The sequence below is a fragment of the Ambystoma mexicanum genome, chromosome 5p (assembly GCF_040938575.1).
Source record: "Ambystoma mexicanum isolate Mex_15411 chromosome 5p, UKY_AmexF1_1, whole genome shotgun sequence".
Lineage (NCBI taxonomy): Eukaryota > Metazoa > Chordata > Amphibia > Caudata > Ambystomatidae > Ambystoma > Ambystoma mexicanum.
This window is the reverse complement of record NC_090930.1, coordinates 199,111,160-199,124,221: the sequence shown is the minus strand read 5'-3', so window position 1 is coordinate 199,124,221 and position 13,062 is coordinate 199,111,160. Positions and strand designations below refer to the sequence as shown.

The window sequence follows — 13,062 nt, the reverse complement described above, 5'->3', positions numbered from 1 at the left end:
ACAAAAAGGGGCAAGCAGCAATAGCCGCTTTGAGGAACAGAAAAACTCATCCCTCATGGCGGAATCAAAAAACTGGTACCGCAAGGCCCCTCTTCGTGTCGGGAGAACTGCAGAGTAAGGAGCCTGGTCTCATTTTGCAAGTTGAGGATCCGACAAATCCCAAGGCCCAACTTGGGAGGACAACTGATGTATTGAGATAGCCCAAAAAGTAGCTGGTCAGCCCACAGCATGGTTCTGGGATGCTTCCAAAGGAAAGGTCCTCAAAAGGGGGTGTAGACTTATTGTTCCCACCTGTCCAGGGGGGGTGGGGTGGGGGGGGGGTTGCTGTTGAAGGCCTTCTGGAGATCAGTAAAGCGGCAGGGATTCACCTGGTCAGCTGAACAAAGTGCTGCTGGCTTCCAACGACGAGTCCAAGTCTTCAGCAGGATGCTTCTCTTGGAAGGTGTCTTGGCTTCAATGACTGATTAATGGCTGCAGGTGTTGTCCTCTTATCCAGCAATCATGCGGAGTAGCCCAAAGTATAAGCACCATTCAAAATTCAAATTGACAGGGGCCGTCCAATTCTAGACAGCCTCTGGCCAACATATTTGCCCAGCAACAGAAACTTTGGGATGGATGTGGACTGGGATCAGATAGTCCCAGCGGCCACATCTGCTCACAAACACTGCTGCTTTGCCCGGGATAATGATTTCCATCTATGGCAATTCCAAGGGGTGAGGGCAGTAAGAAGGCCAAACATTACCAAAGGACAGCCAAAAATCTAGTGGGACAGACATCTGGTACTCTATTTGGCATTAACTGGTAAAATGCAAGAGTGCACGAGTCAAACAAAATGAACTGTAGATAAGCATCCCTTGCCAAACACTCATCCTGGACACATGCTAGTAACACAGTTACACGGACACTGCCCCCTACCACACTTCACTGTAAGGTGAAGTGTGCAGGAAAAAAGGAAACTCACCGTAGGGACTACTGCATTCCTAGTCCATAACACTGCGATCTGATCAGAGCCTTTTTCACTGCAAAAAAGTACCCTTTAAATTGGTACACACGGGTTTTCCTGGGAGCACCTTCCCACACCACCACCTCCCACTACCTCATTCCATCGGTCCTTAATTGCTCATGGGCTACCTAACCGATTTATGGGGGATGGATGGTGGGTCGTATGGAAAGAAGGGGACTAGGAGTACAGTAGTCATTACAGTAAGTAACGTACTTGTGCATACCGTCCCCTTTCTTCCATACTGAAGCAAGATTACAAGGCAAGAAGCAGCTTGAGGGAGGGGACAAAGCCTACTAGCCAGCAAACGGGTTGCGTAGAACAGCCGGTCCTAAACTGGCATCAACCTAGGACTGGTGTCCAGACAATTCTTGCAGACAGAATATGAACCATGTGGCGGCCCTGCTATCATACCAAGAGACGTTTCACTGAAAAGACATGGCCGTGGCTTTGACCATGATGCTATGAGCATTTATGAAGCTTGCATGAACTGGTGTCTGTTGCCTGAAACTAGCCACCTGGCGATAGTGGCCTTCGAGGGATAGGAGTTGCGTGCTGAACACCATGAAAAGGGCACCGAATTCATGAACAGTTTAGTTTTTGCAAATAAAACCAGCGCTCGTGACATTGAGAGAGTAAAGAGCGATGTTTGCCAAAGACTGGGGGTAGGGAGTCTGCATCTCACTACTACCCTTCCATATCAAAGATCAGCTCAGTGGAGGCTAAAGGCTCAAAAGAAATTGAGGACGACCTTCAAATCCCAAACCTGGTGATGTCTCTTGACAGGAGGGTAAGTCCCTTCAAGGAGGTCTGTACACAACTGGGTTAGAAGTAGAAAAAGGTATATTTTAAGTGGTGTGATAGGCTTCAGAAGCTGATCGAGAAGATAGACAGGAGTAGGCTGTAACACAAAAGGCAGCGAGGTGGGAGCTAAAGGAAAGTTTCTCGTTCAGAGGTCACATCAAGGGATTGACTTGTTCAGATCCCAGTAACAGAACCTGGTTCGCTTGCTTCTGTACTGGACCAGAGTAGATGAGTTTGACGGCCTAAATGATCTCCATACTTCCAGCAGATAATCCAAGGCAGCCCAAGGCGAGCTGCTCAGGAAGCATAAATTTAGGGGAGGGGGCGGAGGACCCTGCTGTTGATGAGATTGTTTTGGCAGAACAGGAAAGGAGACCTGTTAGGACAGTCAAACTAAGGGATAAGCTCCACTCTTAGTATAATGCTGTACCACCTGAGAATATTGGTAGTGTGGAGAGGGAGATGTAGTTTGGTACAAATAAATTGTATCATACATGTGGTCCAAACAAACACAGAAATACCAAGTCTTGTAAAAAATAAAGGGTTTATTTAAATACAAGTAGACCAAGCTAATTCTTGGGTAAGTACTGTTCGCAAAGATTTCCATTACATACAATTTTCAACCATTTATGGACATCCCCCACACTTTTTGCTTTTGTTTAGTATACCCAACCTGACTTACAAGTGGAGCACAGCCTTCAACTAAGCTCCCCTGGGCGTTTGCTCATTTGTTATGGGGAAACAGACACGTCCTACAGGCTGTCTACTGGGAAACTAGGTTTTCCTCAATCTTTGACTATGTTGCCATTTCTTGGCAACTTTTCTATGTGCCATAGGATGCACTTGTGGCAGTTTACTTTGGAAGTATTTTGACTTCGTTTTTAAAAGAACCATACTGCGTTTGGCCCAAGACTGGCCAGTGCCGAAAATGGCTGTGCCACAAAGTCCTTTGTTCTGTCCTTCGGCCATTTTGTCCCTTTGACTTCCCTCGGGTTGAGAAACCCAAGAATTCACTATTTGGGCATGCAGCAACGCACTAAAACCACATCTTTCGTGGGCTCCTGCAGGTCATGTGTGCTAGTGCCCAGGAAGAGGGTTGGGACGGTCTGGTCCCAATCCACACTACTGGTGCCAGTACGTCTGGTAGGCCGGAATGACTGGAACCACCATGGGTCACGATTGGCCCACGCCTGGCATGCAAGCAAGGGAGCAGATTTTTCCATTGGTTACCCTAGATTGGAGCGCAAAACAAATCCTGGCTAAGAGTAGGGGCTCTGCATCCACAGGTCCATCACCTGAAGTTCACACGGAACTACAGAAGGAGCCAAGTATCCTGAACGAAAGATCAGACTGGTGGAACCGCCAGAGACGTGCTTGAAGGTTTGGCACCCTGACCCTGCTGTTGTCCCATCGGACCCCTGCTTTTGTATCGTACCAAGAAGGCCTGCAAGGGCGCTTCGAACCTTTGGAGTAGTGGGACCAACTACTCTCAGAAACTCCTGCTTACCCTCGCAAAGCCTCTTTTGAAAGCGTTACTGGGCCATCCAGCGAACTGAGCAGCTCGAACCTGGGGTATTGTACAGGAGCGTCGCCGTCCCGAGAGGAGACTCGAGATTTTGGGCATCGCTCACTTGTGGTCCTGGGCCCTCTCCAACAAAACTCACTGTCCTGGCGCCTAAGACAGTGCGCCACGCTGTGAACATTTGCAGTCCCTGTGTCGCCCCGCTGTGGTGATTGTCACTAAGTGCCTTCAGACCTGCCCCTCGTGTCCAGAGATGTGCTGCACCGGAACCATCCTCCTTTCTTCGAGAGCTGAGACAATGCTACTGTCCCACCACAGACTATCATCCTGTCCCAAGTTGCTGAGAGCCAGAGCGTCCTGTAATTGCAGGGGTGAAACAGGCTAGCAAATTGGACTAAACTGGCAATGTTTGGCCCGGACTCGGTCTGTACTTGGATCACATACAGGTGGCCCCCTGGCACAAGAATCCAGAACAGATGCTCACCTTAGCTGGGCTAGCCTGCGCTCCCAGCTATTCCCGAACTCAGATAGTCACTCTAACTGCAAGGGTAGAGCCTCCTCCATCGCCTCAACCCCCTACCTGAACAGCTACAGCCCCCCGAAGATTATCCGCTTTTCGCTTGGCCACGTGTTGTTAACGCACTTCTGTACTTTGAACATAAGGATCCTCACCTTAGGGCTGGCCTGCATAAAATGGTGATCGACTTTGTAGAACTGCCAAATGCATCATCTGTGTTGAACTTCGATCTTCTGTTCCAGGTTGTGGTTATTTTCTCACCTTTCATCAGCATTAGGCTAAACGCATTTGTATATATGTTACATAATGAAGTGTGTGATAACTTATTACTGTGGTTTGTGTTTAATTATAAAGGCCTATAATACAAGTAATTTTGATATACATCCGTCTATGAATAATCTGGAGTTTCTGTATGTGCTCATTGTGGGTTTACGATCACTCATCCCTGAGACTTAGTCTTGACAGTCTGTCAAGCTACCATAGATTGGTCTGGTTTGTCCAGAAGGTTGCCCTGTTCCAGTAAACTAGGGTGACCTAAACTTCTGCCCACCAGGTCAGTGTTTAAAAATCCATCTTAACAAGTACAATCATAAAAACCAACTCAAGGCCTATGGAATGCAAACCAAGTTATGACCTTATTTAGAGTAGCAAGAAGCAAGTCAAGGGGAGTCAAATCTAAGGTTGTACACTCAGGATAGTAATATACTATTATTGGGGGAATAGGACCAATTTAGATATACCTTTAGAATACAATCAGTATGTCAAGGGTAGTTGACCCTGTCAGTCATGCAGTGACTCAGTTATGAAATCACATAATAAACCAACTCCTTGTACCATTACTTTTTAGAACTCCGTTGAGAGGTAGTAAAATAACTCACTTTCTGGAGGGGCCTCGAGCTACTCTGATAAGTATTAGCACAACTATTTTACAATACACCAAGCAATTCAAGGAAAGCAAATCCAATTGCATTTAAGACACAACGTATTTCAAGTTAAGTATTTGACCCTATGACTATTTTGGAAAAGCTCTAGGCAGTTTCAGGGGAGGCACAACCCAGTGTTACTTACCTGGAGGAGCTACTGCTCTTCTCAACTTGAAACCATACACTAAGGAGGGGCTTCAAGCAACTAAGACAATTAACTTCTAGACTGTTAAGGTCTGCATAAAGCAGATCAGTGGAGCAAAACCCAATTGCACTTTAAGAACACAATGGTATTCAAGGTAGGTAACCCCTATTGTTCGAGCTTGAACACTCACTTAATACTAAAACCAACACATTACTTTTTAGAGGTGGGTACACCATTCAAAATGCAACTTGTATACTTTAGCGGGACAGAATGCAACTCAAAAGGTAAGCACACACTTAATGACATCTTGCAACCTTTCACAGATGCAGTTACCACACTAATTCTTTCAGCAAGTAAATACTTTTATACTTGTTCTACTTCAAGACAGGAGCTTTTTCTTATCCAGTCCTCCCCTAATCTATTGCAGGAGTTCTCAGAGGCAGAAAAGGGGCCCTAGTGGTACAGGTGCCAGCTGTAGGCAGGTTGGGATAGGGTTCAGTTGCTGGAAAAGTTACATAGGAGAACTTCTTAAACAAGTATTCACTTTGGGATAGTTAAACTTGTCTTGTTCAGGCACTTCTGAGAAGGCTCCCTATATGGGTTCCGGCAATAGGCCTGGGCAGGTGGTATTGGCAAACCTCCAACCACACGAATCACCCACTCAGCCTCACAGGATGCACACTAGACTTACGGTACTGGGTGGGCTTGGGTAATACTTCCCTTAGGAGAAAATAGCTTCTGGGTGGATGCCTTCGGAATGCAGCAGCACAGGACCCGGTCCCTGGATTCTTGGTCAGAAGACGCAAGAACTGTACGAGAACTTGTAGCAGCAGTCAGAGGAGGCTTCCAGCAAAGGTTTCTTCACGGATTCTCACAGCTCTGGATTTGGCACCTTTTCACAGCAGCCAGATTAGAAACGATTATCGCTGGTCAGATTCTTTTCACGCTCTTGGTCCTGCACTCTGGTGAGGGGACTTCAGGAATTCAAAATGTGTCTATGGAGGGCCAGCAGGAGTCCAAAGTTTCGGACCGATTTTGACTTCGGAAGACCATGCACTCACCTCTGGATTGAGGTCCCATGGTATTGGCCGTTTGCAGCACAGCAAGGTCACAGCATGTTGTGGGATGCTCATAATGCAGGTCTTCTTGAGACTAGTCCATCTCATCAACCTCTGGGTGGGAGTCTTCATTACTTTTCCCCCCTCCCCCCAGGTCGATTGGAAGGAAGGGTTGCATCAGGCTCCGGTTACACAGAGCAGGACAGAAAGGATGGTCTTCCGCTTCGCCCTACTGTGGCGCGAGCTGGAAGAGCTCCGATGCTCTGGAGATCATTGCATGAAACAACGTTGAGAGGAGAGGATCTGGGCAGAGGCGACGAGAGGATCACCATCCCACCATCCGTACCCGCCGTCGCTGTGTCCGACTCAGTCTCACCTGTTGGGGCGGTGGATAGGGAGGAGACAGGTAGCAAGGAGGCATCAGGTGCCTCTTCCTGGCCGGTGGTTCCCCAGTCGGTGGGGTGGCAGGCTCAGGTGCCGGTGGGAGAGCGGGAGGCGGTGCCGCTGGAATCCGATCTCGAGACAAGAGTGTGGAGTGTGTGAAGAATGTCCACCGAAAGATCACTTGGTGGCAGCTGCAGTGTAGGGACAGACAGCTGGGACAAAGGCACAGGGCTGGGGGTCTCGTCATCCAGAGGCCCTCCGTCATCTTACTCGACAGTATCTGTCTTCACCTTCTTCATAGGGCGTAACCCCGACGTTTTCCTAGTCACCACCAACCTCCTGGATGGTCTGGAGGTAGATTAGTTCCTCCTCAGCCGAGGAGATATCCATGCCCTGGAGGACTGAAGTGTCTCTTCCTCCTGCCCCTCCCCCTCCCACGCTCCTTCCTTCACGTCCAGAGGTGACTGTCTCAGGGAGATGCCCGGCATATTCTCAGGAGTCTTCTCAATGGGATGGAATAAAGACTGCCTCTTGCCTTCGGAAGGGTGCCCTGCAGGCCCGCCTGCAGCCTTCGAAAGGGACACCACCACCACCACCACGTCGATGGAAGGAGCCGCCTTTGTCTTGGTTACATGGGCTTTCACGGTCAGGCCAGGATCCTTGCCCTGCTTGGCCTTCGTGGGGCCTTCTCCAATGAGGGCAGGCCGGACACAATACCCTCTTTGGTCTTTTCCTTGGCCGCCTCAGGGGTCACCTTCAGCTTGCCTGGTTGATCAGACTTCCTCTTGGATGACGATAGTGTTGACTGGATACCGATGCAGCCGGGGATGTAGGATGCGTCCTGGCCGCCGAGGAGCTCACAACAGTGCTCCCAGTGACAGTTGACTTGCAGTGATTGGCCTTTTGTTGGACCCCTGCAGAAGGGGCGCCCTCAAGGGACTTAGAAGCTCGCTCAGCTTATCCGGATACGGGAGATGCATGCTCCTGGCACCACCGAGTGTAGAGGCCTTGCAGTTTGCAGCCACTCACGCGGATCCTTCAACGCGAGTGTCGAGAGTTCACAGCAAAATGCACAATCTTCCTCCTTGTGCGTCGGGTACAGGCAGTAAATGCACTGGGAAGGTTTGTCGTCCATGAAAACATTCTGCAAGCCGGCAGTCGGTGCAAAGTTTGAAAAGCGGGGGAATCCTCCTCCGACATGATCTACGTGGCATAGGCCTAACAAATCTTGTGGAAGCCTCCATGAAGAAACAATGAAATCAGCCCTTGAGGGGCGCTGAAGAATCCAAAAAAAAAATCCAAAAAAAAAAATGAAAATCCCCATTAATCGGAAGGATGATCGATGAAGCACTAAGCTCAATGGACTGAATTGACCGAAAAACTAAAACTTCCAAAAAGTGAAATACGCAGCAAAAGCTCCAGAACGAAGCACAAGGACTCCAAACACTGGCACGTGCAGTAAAAATCTAAAGATGGCTGCCAGAGGAGGGGCCTAGGTAGAGGGCAGTCATTGGCTGGGGGCAGTATGACCCAGAGCCCATTGATTGGTTGTTAAAAGACAGTTCAGAAATGAAAAACAGATTCTCTTTACCAAGGATTCCCAGCCAGACTGGGAATGTTCATGAGCATGTGAATCCATGCCAGACCCCGTGCTGGAGAATAAATGTGTCTGTTATTTGTCAGAAGGTTGTTTCAAGAGTACAAAAAGAAAAATAATGTACAGAAAGAATGTTGCACTAACACTGATCTGCTTCATCCCACCACATCCATAAAAAAGCATTGGAATTTTTATCCTGATCTGCACATTCCTGAAAGACTGCCAAGTTTGAAGATTTGTTAGATTTACAAATGGGATTTTCCATAAAGGAGAAAACCTAGGTTACATTTCTCAATCTTTTAGTTTTATCCCAGATCAACTTGGTGGTATGCTCAGCGATACTCATGAACAGCGCAAATGTGTTTGCTTTCTCTGCAGTGAAAACTATTCAGAATGTGCACTGTAAACTCACTGTAATCTCGATTTGGGAAATCAAATCTTTGTGCCTTCATGCTTTAATACACTGGATAAAAGGGAAATATCAGTTTTACCATGACAAATATTATTCATAGATAACCAGATAGAACAAACCCTCAAGTAAAACTTTACATATGAAAAACCCAGACTGACCTTCGGTGATGGATCCAGCACCACATGTTTCGGTCAAACCATAACCTTGCCCGATGGGGCAGCAAAAGCAAATGTTCATGAAACGCTGTGTCTGAGATGAGAGTGGAGCACCTCCTGACAGCATCATACGCACATTACCTCCCAACAATGCCTTCACCTTTTTAAATAGTAACCTGTGGAAAGTAAAAATATAACAGGTTAGCAAGGATCACCAATGGCAGGTTTTGATGCTTAACATTTTTAAGCACACATGCTACATTTTAATACCAGCAAAGTCTAAAGCAACATTTCAGGAGTACAGAAAGCACATTGTTTTAGTCTACAATAGTCAAACATATCACACCCATTTTGTCCAAGCCAACTTTATGTGCACATATGTTGGTTTACCCTTTGGTGCATCAGACAAAAATAGGCAGGATGCATACAAATCAAGAGGGAGATTAAAAAGGAGCATACATAGTATAAAAACAGTTAGTGAAATAGTAGGTTTGGTAAAATACATAGTACCTATTCAATAAAGGATTAAGATCCCTCCATTCTCAAAGTTTAACAAGCGGTCAAAAGAGCAGCCAGTAAATAAGGCTCAGCACCAGCACAAGGGTTTAAAGAAGTTCCCCTTATATTGGTCTATAAAATAGGAGTTAACAATCGGTGGGTTTTAGCTCAGATCTCTGGACCATCAGACAAAAGGTACTCTTAAAGGATGCCCTTTCTGCAGGCAATGATGATACAGCTCTGTTGATTGGCCCCATCCTGAGATCTGCACCCTCCTTAACATACTCAGGTTGACTCCACTCAAACTGACCTTTCCTGACAGACAAATGTCATTTTGCAGGGACTCCGAAGGTTCTATGGTTTCCATCCATCTACATGGGCTCCTACTTCCCATTGCTGGCATGCTGATTTTGAGTCTCACTATACTATCCAGGAATCTGGACTGAACAAAGATGAACTTACCTTAGACAGCTATTGGTAATTAGAGGTCCTTCATGCAGTTTTTTCCCCCGCAGGGCTTAGCTTGCTGGGGAGGTGGGGGAGGTCCAATCCGAAAGTTATCATGGATACGAGTCGTGGTTGGCTATTTGTATGTATAGTAGGAGCTATTACGGAGTTGAAGGGAAAACTGGTCAGAGTGGAAGATTGGAGTTTGTTACATCAGAGTCACCATACCATTTAGGTGTGCTGTTCTGTGGATTAAAAGCTCTAGGTGTGGCTGACTTTACCTTAGAGTGGAGGTGCAGGGTTGTTGAAGTATACATCCAGTAGCAACGTCAGTTCTAAGTTGCTCCTGCAACACACACTTAAATGTAATTCCTTACATGAATTACAGGATAGGAAAAAAGTGTTCAGGAGAAATTTTAGTTTCTTTGCTTATTCCCTTCAGCGAGAGACCTGCAGCACTTTGGACTCTGGGATTTTTGATTTATTCTCCTTAGTGGAACCTTTTACCACTCACTCATTCTTTTACTCTGTCTGGGATTCTTATTTTTCTGCTTTTGTGTAGTTTTCTTTCCTCCATGTGTTTGAATACAGGCATCCGTCATTGACTTTTGTGACACCCAGAACCCTCTGTGCAGTGTCAATGAAGACTGCTCTGGACTTCTCTTTATATTGTTTTTTCATTCTCCTGTGTGAACTACAGTTCCCAAGAGTAGCAAGATAAAAGTGATCTTCCTTTGCTTTTGTGGGACCAGAACACACCACTTTATGTGGGGTTTTGGGGGTTACATTGTAACTCTCCCACTACTCCTGTAACTTTGTTAATGAAACAAATATAAATGGCGGTTGGTAGTGGAAAATGTCTACCTTGGTATGCAGGTAATTAGCAGGCCGATTTCTCAGCTGCAGTGCAGCACCAATGGGTAACCATTTGCTCAAAATGGCCCCGGTCTTTTTTTTGCCATTTTTTACTCCCAAGTTCCTTCTGGGCTCTCCTACAAGTCCAGGTGGGTTTGGGCCCTTTGTGTTTTGTCTTTGGTGAACTTCCCCTGGGAAGCCCATTCAGGATCCAGTGTCTGGCAAGGCACGAAGTGAGGGAGGGTCCCGAAGCTTCACAGTCCTTTGTAGATGTGCCTGGTTGAAACCAGTTTAAATTGTGCAACCTTCCCCCAAACAATTCACAACTCCATAGGCATGAATGAATGGGTTCCAGCATAAGGTGAGAATTTTTGGACCACAGGCAGAGCAGAGCACGAACTGGAAACCCAAATGGGAAGACTAGCAGAGACCAGCCGCACCTTTAAGAACAACTGAAGTACGGGTGAAGCCCTGTCGCTGTCCTGACCTTTTTCAACTCAACAGGGAAGCTCTGCCAAGAACAATTTTCTCCTTTGGGCTGGTGGGAACACTCAGCCTCGAGACTTTCAATTTGGGCTTTGAGCCTTTGCTGTAACAAAAAAAAAAAAAAAAAGGTGTCCTAGAACTCCCAAAATAGGAAGTCCGATTTCACCTCAAAGTTAAGATGCTTTTCTAGAATCTGGACTAGCAGAGAGATTTTAGCAAGCCACCCAGTTATAACATCCGAGAGATTAGTGTTGGGAAGTTTTTTTAAAACATTTTTTTTTATTACTTGTATATAATCAACTCGTGATTTTTAGACGAGTGAATTAGACTTTGAAGTCTCTTTCGTAAAAGTGAAAGTTCCTGTGTTCAGCACCCTTCCCTCCTCTAGTTTTCCTGTGCATTTATTTTGTCAAAGGCGATAGTCAGAGGTTTTGCTGTTGTATTGGTCCATTTAGAGTTTTCTCCAGACAGTCTGTTCCACCACACATCTTCTAGAACAGACGAGGGCATCCCAAAAGGCGAAAAATAGGCCATTCTTTCTTGGTTTAATGGTTCGCAGTGCAGCAGTAGATGCTTCAGATTTTCCGGTTCTTCAGGTGTCGCGCAGGTGAAGGTGTTGGGAAGTTTAACTAAAGTTTATCTGTGGTAGGAATGTAGACGACTCACTCTTGGATGTACAGCGCTCCAAATCTTAGGTTTGTTCTCAACTACCGAAAAGTTATGGTAACCATGGTCGAGCAGCCAGAATTATTCGAGGAGGGAGAAGGTCTAAGCACAAATACCTCAGGCCACAGTGAATACACTGTAGTTTTAAAATAATAGTCATTTATTATAGGCACTAACACATGGGATACATTAATCACCGTAATCATATTTCTGATGCTTGTATCTGCTTATATTCACATGCTGTGCATAGGCTGACATCTAGTGGAAGCTGCAGAGTATTACAGTTTTTTTCAAAACTCAAAAGGGAAGTCGACAGGGCATGCCAGTAATACTATCCCTAGAGTGACATCACTGTACCCATGATCCCTCACACATCGATGTCCCCCAGATTGTTATTCTTCTGACATGAGGTGTAGCGCGAGTACAGTTGTATCCAAGAAGATATTTATCAGACAAGCTCAAAAGCATCCATGCGCCTTCTCTGAGGGGAAGGGAGGATGGGCGCATGTGAATCTAAGCATCAGAAATATGATTACGGTGAGTATTCTATCCCTTCTGAGGCTTGGGGAATCTGCTTAGATCACATGCTGCAAAAACCTGAAGAAATTGTCCAGAGGACAAATTTAACAAATTGGCGTATCAAAATGTATCTATCATGATACAAAAATTCTTTAAAAAGTGGTCAATCACATGCTACTAAACACTTCATTATATAACAGCAGAAAAGCATGGATTTACTTAAAAATAACTCAAATTCAAGCACACTATACATTCATAGTGTAATATTCAACCATTAAACAACAATCAGTGTCATTAATGCATACAATTACTAAGAGACATACCCAAACCATTAACATTAAGAGGGATTTATAAGTTCTCCCCACAAACAGTCTTATTTTTGTATTTTTGAAGTCAGCAATAGAACTTATTACATAAAACAATCTATCGTAAAGGTGGACCTAAACAACGTAAAAAGATCACATCCCTTTGAAAGTCTCTCGACCGGTTTCGACGTGGAATGTTGATTTTGTCAACGTCTTCATCAGGAGGAAGATTTAAACATACTGCAAGAAAGGGACATAACTGCATCAATGTGTGGCAATAACTGCATCAATGTGTGTCCAAAACCTAACTCTGATCACAACAATAACTACACAACATGCTACCTGCACAATTAAAATATATAGGCAGAAAAAAGCCTAGATTTAGAGAAAATGTACATCCATTAGGCCAAATAAAGATGTACCCAATCCATACATTTTAAAACCAGAGCGAAGGGTTAGTGAGAGCCGGACAAGAATAACCGTGCTTGGTGGTAGGACAGACAGCACCATGGTGAGGCTGAGTCAAATGATGGAAAGAGCATGCGCTACCGAAGGCCAAGGGAGCCGTCCAAACTACAACAAAATGCTCAAGAACTGACCTTGTGTGTGGGCCACTCTATCCAAGGAGTAAATTTGATGGAATGACCACATTGAATGGCGCCAAACAGTGCCAGATGAATTCACAGGACCTGAATGAATAAAAGGTACCATAATTCAACAATGAGGGCCCGGGCGCCCGAACTGGCGCGCAACTACCTGCCACGTGCTG

At 45.8% G+C, this 13,062-nt stretch overlaps 1 protein-coding gene across 6 annotated transcripts in view; it reads right to left on the bottom strand.

Moving 5' to 3' along the window:
- Positions 1–13,062, bottom strand: part of ACSL4 (acyl-CoA synthetase long chain family member 4) — a 492,223-nt gene that overhangs the window by 190,464 nt on the left and 288,697 nt on the right. For all 6 annotated transcript variants that reach the window (XM_069612616.1, XM_069612617.1, XM_069612619.1 and 3 more), the window contains exon 11: positions 8,521–8,693. In XM_069612616.1, the coding sequence (XP_069468717.1) occupies positions 8,521–8,693 (173 nt within the window). The remainder of the gene's footprint in view (positions 1–8,520; positions 8,694–13,062) is intronic.